Source organism: Pan troglodytes, chromosome 5 (assembly GCF_028858775.2).
Source record: "Pan troglodytes isolate AG18354 chromosome 5, NHGRI_mPanTro3-v2.0_pri, whole genome shotgun sequence".
Classification (NCBI taxonomy): Eukaryota; Metazoa; Chordata; class Mammalia; order Primates; family Hominidae; genus Pan; species Pan troglodytes.
In genome coordinates this window covers 162,684,760-162,709,622 of record NC_072403.2, presented here as the reverse complement: position 1 = coordinate 162,709,622, position 24,863 = coordinate 162,684,760, and the positions used below count along the sequence as shown (strand labels likewise).

General features: G+C 42.9%; 1 protein-coding gene and 1 long non-coding RNA gene across 21 annotated transcripts in view; one reads left to right on the top strand and one right to left on the bottom strand.

Annotated features, from left to right (window-relative positions):
* The window catches only part of PLEKHG1 (pleckstrin homology and RhoGEF domain containing G1), a 242,838-nt gene that overhangs the window by 85,350 nt on the left and 132,625 nt on the right, over window positions 1-24,863 (bottom strand). For all 19 annotated transcript variants that reach the window (XR_001718844.4, XM_016956483.4, XM_054686943.2 and 16 more), the window contains one exon: window positions 22,887-23,395. Coding sequence is in view for 17 of the 19 variants with exons in the window: in XM_054686943.2 (XP_054542918.1) it covers window positions 22,887-23,395 (509 nt within the window). In the remaining 2 variants the exon portion in view is untranslated. The remainder of the gene's footprint in view (window positions 1-22,886; window positions 23,396-24,863) is intronic.
* Window positions 11,245-19,290, top strand: LOC129144413 (uncharacterized). 2 transcript variants are annotated; one of them, XR_008548845.1, is made up of 3 exons: window positions 11,245-11,412; window positions 12,377-12,519; window positions 17,639-19,290. It is a non-coding gene; the product is annotated as an uncharacterized LOC129144413 (long non-coding RNA). The 2 variants fall into 2 exon arrangements; XR_008548846.1 differs by lacking the exon at window positions 17,639-19,290 and adding an exon at window positions 14,333-14,736.

Sequence of the window (24,863 nt, the reverse complement as noted above, 5' to 3'; positions counted from 1 at the left end):
AATCTGGGTTTTTATCAGGGCTGTTCTCACTTCATCCATGAGCTCTGCATGCCATTTTAATACACTGATGGCTTAAAAGCCTTCACCAAACATCAAAATGGCAATTGATTATTGCAGGAAAACATTTCCTGTTCAGAAATGAAGTAACAACCCACACTTCACCTGAGGACTCTTAATTCTAGTGAACAAGAAATTTTGAAATAAGGACACCAAATAATGGCCCATTAAAACAGATATAGCAGGTGGGGTGCGGTGGCTCACGCCTGTAATCCCAGCACTTTGGGAGGCCAAGGCAGGCAGATCACCTGAGGTCAGAGTTCGAGACCAGCCTGACCAACATGGTAAAACCCCGTCTCTACTAAAAATACAAAAACAAAATTGCTCGGCGTGGTAGTGGGCGCCTGTAATCCCAGCTACTCAGAAGGCTGAGACACGAGAATCGCTTGAACCTGGAAGGCAGAGGTTACAGTGAGCCACTGCACTCCAGCTTGGGTGACAGAGCGAGACTCCATCTTAAAACAAATAAACAAAAACAGGTACAGCTTTTCCACATACACATGATCAATTATCATATACTTTACTTAAACATGTGTTGGACAATAATTACCTATATGACTTATTTAATAAGTTGGAACACTTGCCCATCTAATTTTACTGAGACAGGAACAGTAGTATAGATTATCTCACAGCAACTGGTCTGCATACAGTACGTACTCAAATAGTGTTCATTTGGTGGATAACAAGGCCTTAAAGACAAAAGCCTTGACTTATTTGTGCTAAATGACTTGAAACTGTAACCCTCAATCAAAATCAAATTTCAGCCAGCCAAAAAAGGCAGGGGTTACCTGGACAATATTAACTGGAAAAGGCTGGAAGTCATTAGCTCAACTTCTCATCTCCTGAGTCACGTAGATTGGTAATGCCCCTCAAAATCAAGCTATTCTACTTGAAAGTCGCAATGCAATGCAGTTGTATATATTAAAATAAAGAGTCTACACAAGGACTGACCTCTTCATGGGCGGTTTGTCAAGGCAGATGAATGTGAGGCGGCATTAGGTAATCTGCTGCTAAATATGGAAACTCATGGCTAAGTTATTCCGCTCATTGTACCAAAAACAATGAGGAGCCCTTAGGATATATCTGATTGTCTCGCTGACTATATTGCTGTTGATCTCATCACAGAAGAATCTTAACCAAAAGTTATGTATTGATCCAGAAACAGTCACAGGCTTGAGGATCTGCAGGGGAGCAGGCAGAGGCACCGTGCAGATGGAGCTGGAGGGTGTCTGCAAGGTGTGTGGGCCAAAGTGATGGGATGTTCCCCAGAAACTTGACTTTCTCAAAGAGCATGGGGCCAGGGGGTAAACACGAAGATGTCCTTCTGTCATACTGTCCAGGAGGCCTGGTCCTAATTCATGCCCCACAGGGTGAAAAAGGTGATGTGGGGAAAATTTTCTTCCCTCTTCAACCTAAGAGAGTGGACTCTTACGGACGAGGTTTCCATAAGTGATTTTTCAAGAGATATGAATTTCCACAGCAGCAATTTTATAATCTGAACAGAAGTGCCCTCTGCTTTTTCTTGTAGTAAATGCAGCTTCTATCTACCACAAGATGGAAAAAAATAAATTTTTTAAAATTAAAAATTAAATCTTTAATAAAAACATTAAATTTACTGTCTTGGGAAAGTAAATTTGCTTTCCCAGGATGGATTTATCTGAGGACAGGGTAAGGCACTGCCGGATGCAACATGAAGGCCTCAGCCGCAGGGCTGGCTCCCGATGTAGCGAGGTGGGAAACACATCGGCCTCAAGGTCAGGCAGTCTGGGTCTAGGACTCAGGCCCTGGGCGAGTTACTTCCTTGCTGAGGCTCCGTAGCTTCAGCATGAAGCAGAAAGAATACAACCACCAGTGTCTCCTCATCATTCCAGGGGTTAAACTGCACACATGGTCCATTCAAGGCAGCTCAGCACACATGTGCAGGTGTTGGTGCCTGCTGTGTGGCCGTCTAGGTCCCAGGTTCCTTCCCAGAGCAGCAAGGTAGGTCAGATTGGAGCCTTTTTGGGTTCAAAAGTAAATGAACTCTATATGCTGATGAATCATAATAAAGAATTATCCCCCCACCATTCTCTGCCACTGGCAATAACAGTGCTGTAGGAAGGCTAATTTACTTAAGCAGCTTATTACTAACCATCAACGTTGGCAGAGAGTCTGAAGATTATTGTCAGGGGAGACATGTGCATAAAAAGTCCTGGATGCCGGCCAGGCGCGGTGGCTCATGCCTATAGTCCTAGCACTTTGGGAGGCCTAGGCGGAAGGATTGTTTGAGGCCAGGAGTTCAAAGCCAGTCTGGGCAACAAAGTGAGACCTGTCTCCACAAAAAAATTAAAAAATTAGCCAGGCGTGGTGCCATGTATCTGTAGTCCCAGCTACTTGGGAAACTAGGGCGGGAGGGTTGCTTGAGCCCAGGAGATCAAGGCTGCAGTGAGGTATGATCACGCCACAGCACTACAGCCTGGGTAACAGAGCGAGATCCTATCTCAAAAAAACAAAAAGTCCTGATGCCGGCCAGGCACAGTGGCTCATGCCTGTAATCTCAGCACTTTGGGAGGCCAAGGCAGGTGGATCACCTGAGGTCGGGAGTTTGAGACTAGCCCGACCAACACAGAGAAATCTTGTCTCTACTAATAACACAAAAAATTAGCCGGGTGTGGTGGTGCATGCCTGTAATCCCAGCTACATTGGAGGCTGAGGCAGGAGAACTGCTTGAACCCTGGAGGCAGAGGTTGCGGTGAGCCAAGATTGTGCCATTGCCCTCCAGCCTGGGCAATGACAGTGAAACTCGATCTCAAAAAAGAAAAAGAAAAAGAGAAAAAAAAAGAAAGTCCTAATGCCATCTAAAAGTTTCCAAGACCCTTGCCCTCTTGCTATGACCACCCAAACAACAAATCCCGCCTCTCCTCTCCCACCTATATCTTTTTTTGAAACTGACTTGTCCTCTCTCTCATCGCTGCCTTGACCTTGTTCTCATCTCTCACCTGGACTACTGCAAGGACATCCTAACCCAGCTCTCTACTGTGGGTCTGATTCCCCACAACTTTTCAAACCTCTCTAGCATGATTTTCTAAAACGCAAATTTGATGTCATACCTCCTGGGTAAAATCCTTCAAGGACTCTTAAATCCCTCCCGACCTTCCTGGGCTCATCTTTGACCACTTTCTTGCTCCCCTTCAACTCCCTCACCTCTACCAACACAGGCACTCACTCACTGCTCTTTCAGGAATGTCCCTGTTCCCTGCCCTCTCATGCCGTTCTATTATTGTCTATTCTTTTCTCACTGCCAGTATTGGCTGTCCTGCTCATCACCACCTGGCTCATTCATCCTTCAAGATACTTCCCAGGAATCCTCCTCTGACCCTTCCTGTCCCCTGTCTGGGTCAGGTACTCTAAGTCTTTAAGCATAGGGTCATCATCGTGTAGTGCTATAAAAATATCTTTGTCATTCCTTCTCTCCCTGAAACTGGTATCAACAGTTAGTAGGCACTGTGCTTTAGCGTTCCCAGCACCTAATGAGTGTAGACTCGGCAACCTCATGGAGTGAATTCCCAGAAACGAGCAATGTGCAGAGCACGGGAAGGCAAGGGTTAACGGTGCCCCCGCTGCTCCCTCTCTAGCTAAGAGGCGAGGGCTGTACAGAATCTTAACCCAGCCCAACATTCCTCCCTTGCTCCCAGCCTTTGTCGCAGGGGCAGCATTTTTTTACAACACCACCTCTTGAAGATGACAAAGGTCCCTAAACTATGCATTTCGTTTTTAACTCTCTTCCCACCCACCTCACTCCCACTTTGCACAAGAAACGGTTCTCTAATCAAAAGTAGATTAACTCTCACCCTTTTCTCTCTGTGCATTTGCATTTGGAACAGCATTTACGAGGCCATAAACAGACCCCTGGGTTGAGTAATTTATCCGCTGCTTTATGGAAAATCAGACAAAAGCAGCAGTCTTTTCAGCAGTTGTTTATTTATGGTCGGCAGCTGCTGGGCGGCCAGCTCGGCAGGTCCCCTCCTTATGAGGCACCCACTTCGGGCTTTCTGAAAGGTTAAGGGCATCACCGTAAGCCCCATTATGAAACTGAAGGGACACTTGTAACATTTCTTGTGGATCCAAAGAGATAAAGGCTTTTTTCAAAAGAAAATATTTTAAAGTATAAAGGGATGGCTCCCCCTGCCTCTCCCAACACACACACACACACACACCCCACAATGTCCTTCAGGGGTGATTCTGCCCCAGCGAGATCCTGCCATTTGAAACAGCAGACTCTCTCCATTTTTAAAGTGGTCGACTTTACGGGGGTGGGGGTGAGGGGTGTTGGTCATTAGGAATTAATTTATATTAGTTTAACAAAACAAAGAATCTTTCATAAAAATTTTATTTTTTTGAGACAGGCTCTGGCTCTGTTGCCCAGGCTAAAGTGCAGTGACATAATCACAGCTCACTGCAGCCTCCACCTCCCGGGCTCAAGCCATCCTCCCACCTCAGCCTCCCAAGTAGCTTGGACTACAGGAAGGCACCATCATGCCTGGCTAATTTTTGTATTTTTTTTGTAGAGACAGGGTTTCGCCATGTTGCCGAGGCTGGCTTTTAACTCCTGAGCTCAAATGATCTGCCTGCCTCGGCCTCCCAAAGTGCTGGGATTACAGGCATGAGCCACTGTGCCACGACTAAAATAAAGAATCTTAACACTCAGTTTTGCTTTGGGCTGGACGGAGGCTGGCAATTTCTCATCATGTCTGCATTATTTTCATAAAACCTCCTCCCCTTACAGAGTAAGGAGGATTCTTTGTTTTTATAAAGTGTCATCTTACCTTGGTTAAGGGATCAGTTATTGTACAGGAATCTTTCCTAAGTATTAAAAGGTAATTCTAATTAGTTAAATCCTGATGCAGGTTGCAACATGAATGAACCTTGGAAACATGCTAAGTGAAATGAGCCAGCTGCAAAAGGACAAATCCTGTAAGGTTTCACTTACATGAGGGATCCAGAGTGGGCAAATTCAGAGAGACAGAAAGTAGACTGGAGGTTGCCAGGAGCTGGGGAGAGGGGAATGGGGAGTCAGTGTTTAACAGGTACAGAGTTTCTGTGTTGGGATGATGAAAAAGTTCTGGAAATGGACAGTGGCCATAGTTGGGCAACACTGTGTATATACTTAATGCCACTGAATTATATACGTAAAAATGGTTAAAATAAGTTTTAAGTTATGTATGTCTTCCCACAATGAAAAACCTTTACAAAGTTCATTATAATTAAAAACTTACTTTTTTTATGAAGGCCAGCCAACAGACAATATATTTTATTTTATTTTTTTTTGAGACAGAGTCTCGCTCTGTCGCCCAGGCTAGAGTGCACTGGTGTGATCTCGGCTCACTGCAACCTCTGCCTCCCAGGTTCAAGTGATTCTCCTGTCTCAGCCTCCCGAGTAGCTGGGATTACTGGTGCCTTCCACCATGCCCGGCTTTTTGTATTTTTAGTAGAGACAGGGTTTCACCATGTCGGCTGGGCTAGTCTCGAACTCCTGATCTCAGGTGAATCAGCCACTTTGACCTCCCAAAGTGCTGGGATTACGGGCGTGAGCCACCTCGCCCGGCCACTACAATATATTTGAGATACTACAGCAAACATTATACAAATTTTCCTTGCTATTTAGGCTCATCGGTAAGGATTTCAGTTTTGCTCTGGGCCATAATTCACAAGTAAAAACTACCAAGAGGATCAAGGTGAGTCCTCACCCTTCCAAATGGCCTTATATTAATTAGACTACTAAGGAGTTCTTTCCTCTGGCTCCTTGGTGCTGTCACATCCACCTCCTCCTACCACCGTCCATTTGCCATGGGCTAAGAAACCAAATAATTAAGCTTATTTTAAACATGTAGGGTAAATAGGCTCTTAGTGAGAGCTCGGGGCGTCTCCCTGGGGAAGGACACAGGTCTCACTGTTGGGCATTTGAAATATCTATTTTGGCTGCTCAAAGGACTTACTTATTTCCTGGTTGCATTTTTGAGGGCTGAGGCTGGTGGAGATGCCATCGCTAGTCATCAGTAGACTTATGCTTCTTGAATTAGACTCATTTACAGAGGATGAAGCTGAGGTCAGAATGGTTATTTGTCCATGGGCATACAGCTGACTGTCAGCATGGGTCTGAAGCCCAGACCTGTGTGCTCTGTCCATTAAATTAACTCCAATTTGACTCAGCTCAGATCAAAATTCTGAAAAAAAAAAGTATTCATTCCACCACTGCAGCCCTCTATTACAGTGGAAATCTATTCCAACTACATGAAGACATGTCAGGTAAATTAAAATTGCAACAAAATATCTTTTTTATTTGTAAAGTTAAAATAATTTTCTGAAATACCTTAACATAGATTAGGAAGCATAACAATATTACAATACTTTAGAACGTACTGGAAATTACTGGTCTTGTCTAACTATTATATGAATATCTCTCATTTGAATGCTTGCTATACCTAGCATTGTGCTCAACATTGTACACGGATGATCTAATTTTTGCAACAATCCTATTATTCCCATGTTACAGATGAAGACACTGAGAAATTGAAAAGTTTAGTAACTTGTCCAGTCAAACAGGGAAATGGCTGGGCCAGGATCTGGATTCAGTTCTTGGAGATTTTAAAGTCTGTTTTCTGTCATTTTGTTACTTTCCATGGGGATCAGGAGGTAATTTGTGCTGCCCTTAAAAGTTTGTTTGCTTTATTAAAAAAAAATTCCTGTTAGGATACTAAATCTCAATACTGATCGTCTACTGGAATCTGCAGAACTTCAAGGAAAACGGACCCCGGCTCCAGAGACTGGGATTTCACTAGCCCAGGGTGCAGCTTAGGTGGAGGGAATTGTACAAGCTCTCCAGGTGACTCTCATGTGCAACCTCGGCTTTAGAAAGATTCCTAGTTTTCAGCTGTTCCTCCTAACCAGATTTCTTAGGCAATAGCCTTTAGTCGCTTAAGTAATAGCCCCTCTTAGTATGTATGTATGTAGGCTTCCTATCCTTGGTATTAATATAACTGATGCAGTTAATTGTGTATTTCTCACAAAAGACATTATAATATTTCCTTTATTCCTCCTTTTGAAGTAAGAATGTTCTTCTAGTAGGTTTTTTTTTTTTTTTTTTTTTTTTTTTTTTTGAGACAGAGTCTTGCTCTGTCACCCAGGCTGGAGTGCAGTGGCATGATCTCAGCTTACTGCAACCTCAGCCTCCCGGTTTCAAGCGATTCTCCTGCCTCAGCCTCCCGAGTAGCTGGGACTACAGGTACCTGCCACCATGCCTGGCTAATTTTTGTCTTTTTAGTAGAGACGGGGTTTCACTATGTTGGGCAGGCTGTTCTCGAACTCCTGACCTCGTGATCCACCCACCCTGGCCTCCCAAAGTGCTGGGATTACAGGCATGAGCTACCGCTCCCAGCCCTTTGGGTGCATTTTCTTACCAAAAGTAGTCCTTGAACATTCTAGATAAATCTGAATACAAGTAAATTTATGTATTTTATCAGTAGTCTTCTTTTCCTCATCCCTTTTCACATAGGACCTGAAACTTCAGAGCCAGCTCCTACTTCAGAACAGGAGGTGGCAAAACCAGGTCCCAGACTATCAACTGGTCCGTTAATTATCACATACAGGTGAGCCTAGAAAGTCTCTGTGGTCTTACAGGATAGCGGGTGCCAATTTCTCACCCTCAGAAGGCTACCTATATTTCTGCTAGGGGAAAAAAGGGTAATGTCACAGATTGCTTTAGACTCATCTCAAAACATTACCAAGGAAGTGACCCTAATTGTTCCCCTAGCACAGATTTCCCTCTGTCTCAAGGCTCTGGTTTTGTCTGAACCACGTGGCAGCTGGTCGTAGATGAAGTGGCCAGCTCTTCCCTTCACACCTGTCCAGGCTGGATTTCACCCTGGTCAGTGGCTGAGATGTAGACAACTGGGCAATCAAGTATGTTTCCAGAAAATTTCATTGACAAGTATGTTTCAGGACCCGCCTTAACTGGCACGTAGGAGGCACTCAATGAAATGTTTCAGGTTTTTTCCAGTTGTCTCCAAATGAAACGGCTGGGAGGCAGGGCTAGGATGCATCCCGGCACTGCCAATATTTACCTGCAGGATCTGGGGTGTGAGCAGCTATCAGCTGTTGAGTGTTTATGTTATGCCAGGTCAGTGCTAATCACTTCATGTGCATTAACTTACTGAATCCTCATACCATTTTAAAAGGAACACAACATCTCCCCCATTTTAAGATGAAGAAACTGCAGGTCACAGAAGGAATTGTTCAACATCAAAGACAGGTGCAGTGGCTCACGCCTGTAATCCCAGCACTTCAGGAGGCCGAGGTGGGTGAAATCACTTGAGGTCAGGAGTTCCAGACCAGCTTGGCCAACATGGTGAAACCCTGTCTCTACTAAAAATACAAAAAAAATTAGCCGGGCATGGTGGGGGGGCGTCTGTAATCCCAGCTACTCGGGGAGGCTGAGGCAGGAGAATCACTTGAACTGGGGAGGTGGAGGTTGCAGCGAGCCGTGATCGTGGCACTGCACACTCCAGCCTAGGTGACAGAGCAAGACTCCGTCTCAAAAAAAAAAAAAAAAAAAAAAAGGTCAAAGGTAGTAAGTGAGAGCCAGGATTTGCTTCCATTTGGAGAAATCACTGGCATCTCTGGATCTCCATTTCCTTGTGTATAAAAATGACAGCAAATACTAGAAAATTTACTCAGCAAATATTTACGAATGGCCTATTAAGTGTCAGACAGTGCTGAGTGTGAGGAATATAAAACATATAAAATTTTATAAAATATCAAATAAAACACTCCTTACTCTTTCAGAATTTATGGTGAGATTTAACTGAGTTATTTCCAGTTCTAAAACTTGGTGTGGTTCTAGTAAATTGAAAATCCCATGCCATTGGAGGTAACCTAAGTGTGCATCAATGGATGAATGGATAAACGAAATGCAATCTACACACACAATGAAATATTACTCAGCCGTAAGAAGGAAAACAATGGACACTTGCTATCACATGAATGAACCTTGAAGATAATATGCTAAGTGAAGTAAGCTAGTCACAACAAGACAGATAGTTTGATTACACTTATATGGGATACCTCAATTAGTCAAAGTCCTAGTGACAGAAAGTAGAAAGGTGGTTCCCTGAGGCTGGGGTGGGGAATGGGAGTTATTGTTTATTGGGTGCGGAATTTCAGTTTGGAGGATGGAAAAGTTCTGGAGATGGATGGTGGTGATGGTTGTACAACAATGTGAATGTACTTGATGTACTTGGTACCACTGAATTGCATGCTTAAATTTTTTTTTTTTTTTTTGAGACGGAGTTTCGCTCTTGTCGCCTAGGCTGGAGTGCAATGGTGCGATCTTGGCTCACTGCAACCTCCACCTCCTGAGTTCAAGCGATTCTCCTGCCTCAGCCTCCCGAGTAGCTGGAATTACACACATGCGCCACCACGCCTGGCTAACTTTTTGTATTATTAGTAGAGACAGGGTTTCACCATGTTGGCCAGGCTGGTTTTAAACTCCTGACCTCAGGGGATCCACCCACCTTGGCCTCCCAAAGTGCTGAGGTTACAGGTGTGAGCCACCACGCCCGGCCAAAAGTTGTTGTTAATTCTGATGTATATGTTACCACAATTTAAAAAACGGATTTAAAAAATTTCATGAAAGCTGCTATCTAGAACAATTGCCATTCCCTTTAAGTGGCAAAACAATCTTAGTGGGAAGAGGAAAAATCAGAAACATAAATGATAAGAAAACAGTTAACTACTAAGTTATGTAGGTTAAAAAGTCATGAGTTAGTCCAAGCTGTCTTTCCTGTTCTACGTGTTACAGAACAGGGCTGCCTGGACTGTCACACTAACTCTCGGCGTATCACATGACCCAGGTAAATCTTCAATGTGATCAGTTTTCGGAGGTGCAAGTAACACTTCACTTTGGAAGAAATTTCTGGCCATGGGAAACTTCTCCCAGCTGAAGGCTGGTGTGTTTAGAAGATAATTTTCTGAATTCTATAATTTTCTACCCACTCAGTATAACTGAATATTCAAGATGGCACACACTTAAAATGCAGCGTGATTCTAACCCAACCGAACAAGACCTGTTTTAGCAAATCTCCAATAGAATTTTGCCTACAGGCGGTCTTTGCAATATATCAGCAGACCAGTAATAATAGCTACTCAATCACCTGAGTTAACTGAAGTTTTTTAAATGCCTGTTCATTAAAAGTCAAAATGTTGCCTTAAAAGCAAAGCCTAAGAGAATAAAAAGGAACTTTGCAGTTACAGGCATTTTTGAAAGTGTTTGAGCTTGCAAATGAACTGAACACACCTAGTTATGTCCATGAAAATAACAGCTATCTATATATTCTACTTCCCTCCCATTACACTGTCTGTCCTCTCCTTTAATGCACTCACTCTGAATCTACAAACGTAGGTGGAAATTTTAGCATTAGAAACTCACTGATATGTTAAGTCTCCTTGGCATACTAAGAGTTTCACATTCATAGCAAATGCTATAGTTTATGCAAGAATATTTGACCAAATTATGCAAATCCTTTCAGTAAAAAACTTCCTACAACTATTTACAAGTAATCATGCTAGTTTTCAACAATATAAATCAACTCTCACACTACTAAGAGTTTAAAATTCTTTCAAGCCATTTTGTTTTCTTATAAGATGGAAATTAAAAGTGAATTAAGGATATTTGTGGCAGTTTTTATTAGTCTTATTTAACACTAACGGAAGACCACGTTTTTTGGCAAGGGTCTATCATAGAACTCTTTAATCTTCTAGTCTGAGTAAAGGGGAGGAAGAAGCGGTGAAGCCTATTTGTAACAAGTCATAATACTCCAAAGAATAGGTACAGTCAGTTCTGCTATCATGTTTGTTTTGAAAACATGAATTTGTTCCCACGAGATTAATATGTTAGGGAACAATTTGTACATAATTCTCATTTCTGAATTTTGCTTTTGCAAGATTTCATCCATGAGAAACACTGGGTGAATGCAGAATATTGCATCTAGTGACAGCAGCATAGGAACAAAACACGCAGGCTCCCGGCAACCTAGCAGCTATCTTGGTCTCCCCTGAGTGCATTTGGAACCTGGCCCATTCACATCAGTCTGTCAACTCCCAGCCCGTGGCAGGTGACCCTCCCCCTTGACAAGGCATAAGCTGCAGCCCTGCCCACAGCCTCCCCTCTTTCATTTTCTCTTTCCTCTCAGTCTATCTTATATTTTTCTTCTTTGTTCTCTATTCTTTTTATCTTTTTCTCCCTCTCTTGCTTCCTTTTGTTCTCCAGGGTGGCCGGTGTGGGCAGCTGGTGGCTTCCATAAACTTCAAATCTTTTTCAAGGTGAAGTTCCATATTTACTATAGCATGTATGTATGTCTTAATCATTTATCATGTATAAAACTATGCCTCCATTTTTGACTTTTTTTGTATATGTGTCATGGATGAATTTTTGAGTGTTGTTCTTGGTACCCCATTTTTCTCCGCATGTGATTTTGCTGATTTTTTTTTTTTTTTTTTTTTTGAGATGGAGTCTCGCTCTGTCACCCAGGCTGGAGTGCAGTGGCGCGATCTCGGCTCACTGCAACCTCTGCCTCCCAGGTTCAAGCGATTCTCCTGCCTCAGCCTCCTGAGTAGCTGGGATTACAGGTGCCTGCCACCACACCCAGCTAATTTTTATATTTTTAGTAGAGCCGGGGTTTCACCATGGTGGCCAGGCTGGTCTTGAACTCCTGACCTGAAGTGATCCACCTGCCTCGGCCTCCCACAGTGCATGAGCCACAGGCATGAGCCACTGTGGCTGGCCAAAGTGCGTGATTTTTGAGAACACATATGTTATGCGTCATAGAGTTCACGCACCACAAAACGACGTTTTGGTCACTGATGGACTGCAGATATGATGGTCCCATGTGATTATAATACCGCATTTTCACTGTACCTTTTCTGTGCTTAGATACACAAATGCCATTGTGTTTTAGTTGCCTACATTATTCAGTATAGTAAGATGCTGTATAGGTTTGTAGCCTAGAAGCAAAGGGTTATACCATATAGCCTAGGTGTGTGGTAGGCTGTACAATCTAGGTTTTGTAAGTAAACTCTATGATGCCTGTATAATGGTAAAATCACCTGATATTTCTCAGAACACATTGCTGTCATTAAGTGACACATGGCTGCATTACTGCAGGACTGATCATAGGTACTTTGAAACTCACATAGCTCTTTCCCTCTATCGTCTATACTCTCCTTCTTGGGTCTTAGACATTTGATATGGGAGTAAAAACAATCCCTGTGTATAATATATTTTCAGATCATGCATTCTTGCAACCGGGGAAGAATGGCCTACAAAGCCTGGTTTGGACCACATATATCCCGGATTTCCTTGGACCGACTCAACTATTTGTCCCAGCTCCAAGTTTCAAGAAGCCAGTCAAGACTGTCAGGAATTCAAAGGTGACCTTGCCATTATCTGAGATTTAGTGTTTCTCAGGGTGACACTGAGGGATGTCACCACATTCATAATTATCATACCAAGAAGTGATTACACTATGGCCACAAAGTTCTTGGTAATTTGAAAACTGTACCACAAGTAAAGGTTAACAATGTAAATGTATTCTCTAAAAGTCCACCTCTGAAAAGATGTGAGCTGACTTCAATTTCTTATGGAAAAGCATCCACAACAATGTTGGTTGATTTGGGGAGTGCAAGTCTTAACAATGCAGTAAAAATTTTTTAATAATTTGTTTTTTTTAACTGCCTACTTTTTCTTCTGGTGCCCACATTCTCATTTTGGCTTCTTGGAATGGCTACAGAAATGAGGTTAAAAGAAGGGCAGGGGCCAGGCACGGTGGCTCACACCTGTAATCCCAACACTTTGGGAGGCCGAGGCAGGCAGATCACGAGGTTAGGAGATTGAGACCATCCTGGCTAACTCGGTGAAACCCCATCTCTACTAAAAATACCAAAAATTAGCTGAACACGGTGGCATGCACCTGTAGTCCCAGCTACTCGGGAGGCTGAGGCAGGAGAATCACTTGAACCCGGGAGGCAGGGCTTGCAGTGAGCAGAGATTGTGCCACTGCACTCCAACCTGGGCGACAGAGCAAGATTCCATCTCAACAACAACAACAACAACAAAAATAAAAAATAAAAAGTAAGAAGAAGGGCGAGGCAGTACAAGGGAGGGCATTCAGTTTTCTTACAAACTTTATCAATGTGACAATGAACCTTCAGCTTCCAAGCATCGTTCTATTAGGTATCTGATGGCTTTCGTCCATTACCCTTATTGATTCCCTCCCACTCACAAGGTTTTCAGAATGCTACCAAGATAAACACAATCCCTGCCTTTGAACTAGGCTAGACCCAGTATTTATTAGCCTGAAACACTAACTATGGTGTTAAATAATTTCACAGAGCCCTACTGGCAGGTCAAATGAACTGGAATGAGTAGAAAAAAAAGGAGGGGGTGGGAGGTAATCAGGAATGATGGGAGAAAGGGTAGGGAAAAGGGGTGGAGACATAGAAGGGAGAGAGGAACAGTAGGAGATACATTGGTCTGAAGCCCTAAATAAAGAATGCATTTAAAACATTTTATGAGGTTATTTAGTAGAGACAGTAATGTTCATCTCAGCAGGTAAGCACCACCAAAATCTTTCTTACTTTCTTCCTTATTTATTTATTTTTTGAGATGGAGTCTTGCTCCGTTGCCCAGGCTGGAGTGCAGTGATGCAATCTCAGCTTACTGCAACCTCCACCTCCCGGGCTCAAGTGATTCTCCTGCCTCAGCCTCCTGAGTAGCTGGGACTACAGGCATGCACCACCACATCCGGCTAATTTTTTTTTGGATTTTTAGTAGAGACAGGGTTTCACCATGTTGGTCAGGCTGGTCTTGAACTCCTGACCTCAAATGACCCGCCTGCCTTGGCTGTCCCAAAGTGCTGGGATTACAGGCGTGAGCCGCCACACCCAGCCTCTTCCTTTTTATTTTTAGTGAGGGTGGTGGGGGATACACCATCACTAAATGATAGGTTTTACAATGAGAATGGCTTTGTTATACATAATGCATGCCAGAAACTGCAGGTTGTTTACAAAAATTGTTTCCTACCTTCTTTGGACACATAGCTAGACTGCACCTCCCATCCTCCCTTATAGGATGTAGCCAGGTGACAAGATTCTCATTGAGAGTTTGAGAAAAGGGATGTGCATCAGTTCTGTCTGTCTCAGAAACCTTCCCCGTATATATCTCCATGTCTCCTTGCCCGTCTAGTTGACTGGGATGGCAACCTCGGAAGCCATGTCCTGAAGACAGCAAGGCCTCCTCAGCCTGGGTCCCTGAATGACTGCATGGAGGAGTGCTGCTCCTCCTCACCTGAACACTTGCAAAGGATGGTTACAGGACAAAGAAAGAAACTTGGGTGAAGTCACTAGATTTGGAGATCTGTATGTTACTGATATAGTTTGGATCTGTGTCCCCGCCCAAACCTCATATTGAAATGTAATTCCCCATGTTGGAGGTAGGGCCTGGTGGGAGGTGACTGGATCATGGGGGCAGATTTCTCAGGAATGGTTTAGCACCATCCCCTTGGTAGCATCCTCAGGATAGTGAGTGAGCTCTCGTAAGATCTGGTTAAGTGTGCGGGCCCTCCCTGTGCTCTTTTTTTTTTTTTTTTTTTTTTTGAGATGGAGTCTCACTCTATTGCCTAGGCTGGAGTGCAATGGTGCTATCTTGGCTCATTGCAACCTCTGCCTCCCAGGTTCAACTGATTCTCCCGCCTCAGTCTCCCCAGTAGCTGGGATTACAGGTGCACACCACCACACTCGGCTAATTTTTGTACTTTTAGTAGAGACAGGGTTTCACCATGTTGGCCAGGCTGGTCTTGAACTCCTGACATCGTGATCCGCCCACCTCGGCCTCCCCAAGTGCTGGATTCCAGGCGTGAGCCACTGCGCCTGGCCACCACTTTCTCTCCTGACATGTGTCATGCCTACCCCCTGTTCGCCTTCTGCCATGATTGGAGGCTTCCTGAGACCTCCTCAGAAGCAGATGCTACTGTGCTTCCTGTAAAGCCTGCAGAACCATCAGCCAAATACATTTCTTTTCTTCATAAATTACCCAGTCTCAGGTATTTCTTTATAGCAACACAAGAATGGCCTAATACAGTTACTGTGGCTTAGCCTATCCTTAATGAAACACTATGTGTTCCAGATATTTAAAGCTGTCATTTTCAACCAGGGACAATTTTGCCCTCCGGGGGTACTTGGCAATGGCTAGAGACATTTTTGGTTGTCACAAGTGGGGACGGTGGTGGTTCTATTAGCTTCTAATGGATAGAAGTCAGGCTTGTTGCTAAACGTTCCTACAATGTACACAACTCTCCCTCATAGCCAAGAACTATGCAGTCCAGAAGGTCTATAGTACTGCTGGTGCCTGCTCTAGAGAGATTAAGAAGAGGGCTGAACTTTGAACCTTCTGTTATAGTCAAAGGGGAGGTATGCAGTGAAAGCAGTGGGTTTCGGAGAAAGGCCTGCTTTTCAGTTCCAGCTCAACCACTAGCCAACTATGTGACCTGGGACAAGTCACTTTGTCCTCTGTACATTCACTATTCTCATGCTAAAATAGGAATTAAACTAGTACCCACATGATGGGACAGTGAGTGAGCAAATTAAGTGCCTAGTGCCTGATACATGGTAAGTGCTCAAATATTAATTGCTGCTAATGTTATTTTTTAGTGTTTTTGTATTATTGAGGCGTCTATCTAGAAAATTTAGAAATGGTAGCTGAATAGTATGTTTATAGCTGCGGGAATCTATTGAGGTGATGGGGATGGTTACAAAACTTAAGATGTCACAAGACACTCATTGCCTACATTTTGACTCAAGATCTAGCCATAAAAGTTTGGAGCAAATAACCCAACCTGACATCAGTCACAAAGTACACATGAACTCTTGTGTTCAGCCGACAGCTACTTTTGCAGAGCAACTCTGCAAATCTCAGCTCATTTTGCTCTCACCGAATGCTGCCCACCTTGAACTGTTTTCATTGGTCATTAGCAATCAATCAGCAGGTATTTATATCACATTCAAAATGGGCAAACCCATTAGAAATGAAAAGAAGTGAAAGATCAGTTCTCCCTGCCCTCCTTCCCAGATCAGGTTGCAGTATGAAGATATGAACACTCAAAATCACTCACTGTTGCCACCTTCTAGGTTTGTGCTGCTGTTGTTGAGGTGGTGAAAGACGAGAGTAAGGTTAAGGTAAGGTGGGGAATAAGGGGTCATAATAACAACAACAATAACACAGAGATATGGAAATATGTAGTCAAAGTGAGATTTTTGAGAGATTATGTAAAATGATTAGATGTACTATTTAAGGAGTGACTCCTAAATAAGCAGAAAACTAACAGGTTTGTCTCTAAATTATCATAGATATTAAATGGTTTTAAGAAAGATCTCATTCACCCGTTACGATAAAATCCCTTGGAGGAAAAAAATAGACACATTCACATAAAAGTGCTCAAATGCCTCATAAAAAAGTACATTAAATGATGCCAAGTACCACAGTGTAAGTTCCTTATTAAATCCACCCACATAACAAGCCTTCATTTAAAACAATCCCTACCAACTCCTACGCTTGAGCATGGAACACATTTTTCTCCCTCGGTATTTAAAAAACGTCAGTCTAAGTGAACCTTGTAAAAAGTGTCCAATAAATGTTATTTAAACTGGAGGGAAAATATGGAGAGAAGATATCTGTTAAGTAAAAAGACAATAAAATCTGCGACAATTCCCCTCTTCTCAACAGCCTTCTTTCTTGGTGCAAAACCTGACTCTTTTAGTCCAGCATCCTAAGCAGGTAAGGCTGGGCCAGGGAATGCCTATGCACAACCATTCCATTATGGCTAAGGAAAAAGAGTAAGATGCACACTGCCCTTTCCATACCAAACAATTTTGTCTCTCTAGCAGGATCAATGGGAAGACAGGCTTAATCAGAAACCACCTCCACACTTGACAGTACTGTCCTCAAGGGAGGGGTGCCCCCAGGACAAAAGCCAACTCAGATTCCATTTCATCCAAGTCATAGACATCTCACAGGGCTAAGAGCTAAGTGTCCAGGCAGAGTATGTGGTGAAATCACTGCACAAGCTCTCTGGGGCTGAATCCTGGATTTCCTTCTTTCATTCTGCACAAATTTTGGAGAAGGTTTGCTTCCCCAGCATAAGACAGTTTTCAATTAATTGGATATCACCAGTACAAAGAGAAGCCTCTTCTAGGCTATGGCAGTGGGGAGAATAGCTTTCAATGTGTTTCAGGGCACTAAGTGTGTGAAAAACACCCTTCTCTCTTTTATCTTCCCTGACACTGTCTGTACGATCACTCAATAAACAAAGAGTCCACATAGACTAATGAACACAGAGCTTGGGGTTGGTGATCACCATTCTAATCCTTGTTTAGCTACAGTTTTGAATAATGCTGAATGCTTCCCATAAAGATATGCTTATGCTTCTGCTGTTTAAATTTTGAACATCAAGGCTAGAATACTTACGGGTTTTTTTTTTTGTTTTTTTTTTGACAGAGTCTCACTCTGTTGCTCCAGCTGGAATGCAACGGCACGATCTCGGCTCACTGCAACCTCCGCCTCCCAGGTTCAAGCCATTCTCCTGCCTCGGCCTTCTAAGCAGCTGGGACTACAGGCATGCACCACCATACCCAGCTAATTTTTGTATTTTTAGTAGAGATGGAGTTTCACCATGTTGGCCTGGCTGGTCTCAAACTCCTGACCTCAAGTGATCTGCCTACTTCGGCCTCCCAAAGTGCTGGGATTACAGGCATGAGCCACTGCTCCTGGCCCCATTACTTAGCTTTTTTTTAAAAATACACTTTATGGATAAAGGTCCATGAAAAGGATATTAGCTCTCTGGCATATAAGGAAAAAGATAAAATCACGTTGTAATTAACAATTCGGCCCCTTTTTTCACTAAATACACATGTCCTCAATATCACCAAATATGGCTTAATTTAGTATCTCTCAGAGCTCAACGATGCCATTCTGTAGTAGAAATGTAACTTCTAATTACACAGCATTAACATTATGAACTATTTTAAAACTTTACTAACAGGTTACAACAGGCCGTGAACTATATCTGAGGCCAAATCTTATGAGGTTCTCAAAAGCTCTTTTATAGATCATTTAGAAAGATTAAAGAAACCCACCCTACCCCTGACAGTCCGTGCCCAGTCAATCGAAGGTCCCATTAAACATTAAACAGACCCTTATTTTCTGCTTTCCAACTATGGATTTCTATCTCTCCACAAATTGTATCATTGGCAATTTAACTTTTAAAACATGCTTTCATATTTATCATCTCATTTTATCTGTGAATGCAGTTAGGGGCATATATAAAATAGAAATAACAGCTCCATTGTTCCTTTGACTATGGTTCACAGTCAATATCTTACCTCTTTCTCTAAAATGTCAAGTGTACAAAAGTAAATGACTAGGAGCAGAGGACGGAAGAGCCACGGCTGGGGAGGGGACAGGGGTTGAGAGAGAAGGATCTGGGGAAGAATGAAGAGCAACAGGAATAAGAACCACCACATTTTGGGGTTAAACTTTCAGAAAGCATTAGGAATTCATTTCTGAATTCCTAAATGGCATAGGAAAGAAAGATACCTAAATATGTGAGATTATTTTAATACGATGTCTCCACATATGGGAAAGAAGGGCATAACACACTCCTTACATGTGTAACCAACATCTGGGAATCCTATTGCTCAACTGGGGTTAGAAGGATCTCTTCTCAGAAATAAGCTGCTCTGATATTTGGGACTGTGTTGAAATGTCAAATCATCATTCCTGCTCATGTTTTTTAACTCGGTGTATACACAAAAATGTTGCTGTTCACAAGTCCTAAAAATGAAATCTAAACTTGAGTGGTAAGGATTATGTATCTATACGGCATGCAGATAAAATGTACTACTAATGGGGGTAATTAAGTTGGGAGGAGATTCAATAAAGCAGAGTGTACAAAGTCAGAAATCATGCTACTGTAGAAATTAAAAGTGACTTCAATTAGACGAGCTTCTTTTCCCCCAGAAATTATTTTTGCTTGGAAAGAGCCAGCTAAGGCTGGGCTCAGTGGCTGTCACCTGTAAGCTCACCATTTTGGGAGGCTGAGGCAAAGGGATCTCTTGAGGCTGGCAGTTTGAGACCAGCCTGGACCACATATTGAGATTCTGTCTCTACAAAAATTAAAAAAAAAAAAAAAACTTAGCAAGGTGTGGTGGTGTGCACCTGTAGCCCTAGATACAGGGGAGGCTGAGGCAGGAGGACTGCATGAGCCCAGGAGGTCAAGGCTGCAGTGAGTCATGATCGTGCCACTGCACTCTAGCCTGGGTGATAGGGTGAGATGCTTATTCAAAATAGATAAATAAAGAGCCAACTAAAAAAAAGTCCGTCTTTTAGGCAGGGTAAAAGTTTTATCATAGTAGGCTGTCAATGAGCAGCCCTTTTCTTAATTTAACATTTTGCATTTGAAAAATGGAGAACATTAGAGAAGTCATTTACAACATTATACAAATAGGTTAGAAATAGATCAAGGAAACAGATTTTAAAGGAGTTGATATTCTATGTTTTAAAAGAATACCCATATGACAGCCTTTTATTGGGTAGAGTTACTGCAGGCTTGACAATAATTGTTTACTTTTCATTAAGAAAAGAACTCGATAAAAGTGGTCTAGCCACTCTGATAAAGTTGTGATCTGGAGAAACAGAGGTGGTCTCATAGCCAAAACAGATGAAGAGGCTTCAACCAACTAATCCCTCATATGAAACAATTCTAAAGTTTTCTAGGAGGACAGGGTAAATAATGCAAAGCATTCTAGTGACTTCTGGAACAGAGGAGCATCTAGCTCTTCCTGCCTGGGTCCCTCCCTCTTCATTTGGGACTCTTTCTCCCCAGGCACCCTTCTTTCCAATACTCACCCCCTTCTGGGCCTCTCCTTCCCCTAATTTCCACCTCAGATTTCCAGTGGGTTCATTAGAAATAATCAAAACAATAATGGTAAAAATCACCCATTAAGGTTTTTTTTTTGTAATTAAATTTCTGCTGTAGTGAATTGGCTAATCTGATTTTTTGTTTTTGTTTTTGTTTTTTAAAGATGGAGTCTTGTTCTGTCACCCAGGCTGGAGTGCAGCAGTGCGATCTCGGCTCACTGCAGCCTCCGCCTCCCAGGTTCAAGCGATTCTCCTGTCTCAGCCTCCCAAGTAGCTGGGATTATAGGCATGCACCACCATGCCCGGCTAATTTTTGTATTTTTAGTAGAGATGGGCTTTCACCACGTTGTCCAGGCTGGTCTCGAACTCCCAACCTCAGGTGATCCGCCTGCCTCGGCCTCCCAAAGTGCTGGGATTACAGGCATAAGCCACCGCATTCAGCCTAATCTGATTATTTTTGTGAAAGACTTCAGGTAAAACATAGTGTATGCAGTGATCACTCTCAGCTAGCAAACTTAGAGAAGGCTGGCAATAGTGACGAGTGTAGTTTCCATTTACTAACTGATTACTATGTGCCAGGCATGGCTGCAGAGCTTTTTATACTATCTTATCCAATTCTCATAATAACCCTATGAGGCAGGTCCTACTTATTAGTCCCATCTGACAGTTGATGAAACATGGCACAAACTTATAGCCTAAGACAGGGGTGAGCAAACTGTGGCCGTTGGGTCAAACGAGACTCTAAAGAGGTACTGGCATGTCCAGGCCCCATTATTCACAGTGTACATGGCTGCTTTTGAGCTTCAGTGGCAGAGTTCATCAGTTGTGACCAAGACCTTAGGCCCCATAAGGCCAAAACTATTTACTATCTGGCCCTGCCTAGAAAAAGCTCACCAACCCCTAGTGTAAAACACAGTTGATTCATGAATAAAGAAAAAAGGCAAGAACACGTGGACAGCTTCACATAGAACTTACATTGAAATTTCTTAGAAAAAATAAATTCTGTCTTTATCTGTTTTCTTTCATTCGTCTCTTACCTGTTTCTTCTCACCTAAGGTTTATCAACCAGCCTCAGGAAAAAATAAATGTTAATGGAATACTAGTTCAGTAATTAAAGGTTTCTCTCCATAAGGTGAGTTTTAGATTAGGTAGACTAGTTTCCAAGAAAGAAAGGGAAAAAAAAGCATAGCCCAAAGAAAGCTTTAATAACCATATGTTTCCTGAGAGGCTGTAAAATTTTTGGCTGTTTTACAGGTATTTCTTCTCAAGTACAAATGACATCATTGTTGAACTTTTTAAAAAACAGGCCTACTTTATTCTACATTTGGTACCACATATTGTTTCGGTTGACCATCAATTGACTTTTCTATTTTTACTGGGAAGGTACATCATAACTATTTTTAGTAGACAGTCTGGTTCTATCATTTGCGGATCACACGTAGTCATGCTTTAGAATTCTTTTTCTAAAGCTATGAGAATGTATTTGGGGGAAGAACATGCTCATTGGCAATATTCTACTGTACTCTGAAACATACTCTAGAGTCAATGTCTAAAACAGGAAACAGGTAGTAACAAATGAAAGAATCTGGTGTATTAGTAGGCAGCAAAGCAAGTGTAGCTTTATAATATATGAATCTGCCCTTGAGGCCGGGCACGGTGGCTCATGCCTGTAATCCCAGCACTTTGGGAGGCCGAGGCGGGAGGATCACCTGAGGTCGGGAGTTCGAGACCAGCCTGACCAACATGGCGAAACCCCATCTCTACTAAAAATACAAAATTAGCCGGGTGTGGTGGCGCATGCCTGTAATTCCAGCTACTCAGGATGCTGAGGCAGGAGAATTGCTTGAACCCGGGAGGCGGAGGTTGCGGTAAGCCAAGATCGCACCATTGCACTCCAGCCTGGGAAACAAGAGCAAAACTCCGTCTCAAAAAAAAAAAAAAATCTGCCCTTGAGATAGTAATATTTTTAACTACAATTGAGAGTGAGTTAACATCTGAGCTCCTCTGATAATTCTTGCTTTATCCTTTAAAACGACCCAGAAAATCAAAATCGAATAATTGAATTTCCAGAGGATGTGACCTGGCACATAAGCTGAGCTCAATTCACATGAAATAATTTGTGCAAGTAATTTATAATCATAATAATAACATATGCAAAATAATTTATATAGGATTACTCACTGTAAAAGTGAACAGAAAGGAGACACAAGACAAGACAAAGCCCACGACTTTTCTCTACCTTTCAATCCTTTCCCCAAACACCAACCAATACAGGAATAGCAGACAGCAGCGGCTGCAAACCTCTCTGCACATTAAAATCACCTGTGCATCTTCAACAATTCCACCACCCAAGCCCCACCCAGGCCAATGAAATCACAGTTGCTGAGTGTGAGATTCACGTCTCAGTAGTTTTGGAAGCTCCCGGATGCCAGTAGAGAGTGATGATTAAGGCAAGGACAGCTGAGGGGTTTAGTCATACACCTGACACTCATGCTCCAGGAGACTTGAGTCCTCCATCCTCACCTGCCCCACTGCGTGTGAGTCACTCTGACATCTTGGGTGTAGGATTTATTAACACAGCATCTTGGTATGGGTACTGTATCATCAGTCTTGCTCCTCACTCATAACTGATTTGTTAATGCAAATATTAAGAGGATGTTAACACAGTGGGTTACGGCCTTAGGGTTTCTCTTATTACTCTCTCTTTAAACATTCACATCCCTTCCGCCTCTTAGGAGACATCCCCTACACCTGGCTTGGCTTTGTCATTTCTTTTGCAAGCATATTTCTCCTGCATGGCAAACATTAAAAGCGAAGTCGGTCTTACCTCTACGATGCTTTTTAAATCTTGTACATAAGTCCTTTCGGTTTCCAGAATTTCCTGAACAACTCTATCCACATAGAGGAGCTTGGGGCTCGTGGCCGAGTCTGCGGTCGTCTTGGGTGCCCCGTTTGAGTCCACTCTCCACTGCGCTCTGGGTGGCCTTTCGCTGCCCTCATCCGCGTTCTGTTGCCCCGTGGCAGGGTTGTCCCTCTGCAGCTCGCTGCTGGAAAACGGCCTGGCAGGAATCAGCTCCAGTTTTATGGCCCCTACCTCCTTATCCTGGTTAAACAAGCCCATGTGGCTATTTGAAACTAAGGTCATTCTGCTGCCGAAGGAACCATGGCTGTCGCGGGAAGAGGCCGAGGATGATGTGGAACCGAAGCTGACGGGTCGGTCACTATCAGAGAGCTCCATTGTCTTCAGTTCTTGAGGGCAGGAACGCCTGGCTGTCGTCTTGGGATCTGGAACTTTGGTTACAGCTGATGGCACTTCAAGACGCAACTGGTGCCCATCTATATGCATTAAAGAAAATAAATAAAAAGGACAAGATAAGCAATTCTATCAAGCAGAGGGTTGAAAGGAAGTAAAAACCTAGCTCAAATAAATACAGTCAATAACAAGGTGGCCAATTACAGAAGGGATGCAAAGGTACCTGTGGTGGAGTGAGATGCAAAATCAGTGTTTCTGAAGCATCATCTGGGTGCCTATTAGAAATGCAGAGTCTCGGGCTCTGACCTCGACCTGCTGAACTTGAGTGTGCACTTTAATAAGATCCCAGAATGACTTAGAAGCATTAAAGTTTGAGAAACACTAGACCTGTTGTCTCAAAAGTGTGACCACCTGGAATGACTCATATGCAAATTAGTCTAGATTCACTAAATTAAAGGCTGAGCGGTCAGGGCACCAGGAATTGATCACTTTAACAAGCACCACAAGTGGTTCTTAACGAACTTAAAAGGGACCCGACGTGATTCCTACGGAATTTTGAAAAACCTTGTTCTAGATTTTAAGTATTTCACCATAATTCCACAAAATTTTAGGCTAGCATCCTGGAGCCACCACTACTTGATTTAAATAATGCTGGCAACTTTACATTTTACTTGCATACAGCATTAAAGAAAGTGTCACATAGACAATAATTTTCTAATACTAGGCAAGAAAAAGATAGAGTCATACACAGCATAATGATGTTTCAGTCAACAATGAACTGCAGCCTGGGCGCGGTGGCTCACGCCTGTAAATCCCAGCACTTTGGGAGGCTGGGGTGGGCAGATCACTTGAGGCCAGGCGTTTGAGACAAGCCTGGCCAACATGGCAAAACCGTGTCGCTACTAAAAAACACAAAAATTAGCTACTCGGGAAGCTGACGCACAAGAATTGCTTGAACCCGGGAGGCAGAGGTTGCAGTGAGCCGAGATCCTGCCACTGAACTCCAGCCTGGGCGACAGAGCAAGACTCTATCTCAAAACAAAACAACAAACAGCATGTATGACAGTGGTCAGAGCAATCTGCCATCTCGTCTAGCCTAGATGTGTATAGGGCTATGCCATATAGGTTTGTGATTATACTCTGTGATGTTCATATAATGATGAAATTGCCCGACAACATGTCTCAGAATGTGCCCTCATGCTGAAGTGATGCATGACTGAATTATTAAGACTCACACCCCATTGAAAACTTATCCTCTCAACACAGCACTTCTCCAGATCACTTCTTAGAAACTGGCATTCCATTTGTGGCATATATGGAGTTATGACACTATTAGAGAGCATGCTTGATTAACTACAGCTCTCCACAAGTACAGTTATAAAATCATGTAATTATATGACGCATATAGGAACTAAATTATAAGAACAATTATGAGAAAATGGCACTGTCTTGTTTAGAAAAGGCCAAGAATAAAAACTATCTGCAAAGTCAAAAGGTCACTTAATGGTGAAACCTCGTCTCTACTAAAAAAAATACAAAAAAATTAGCCGG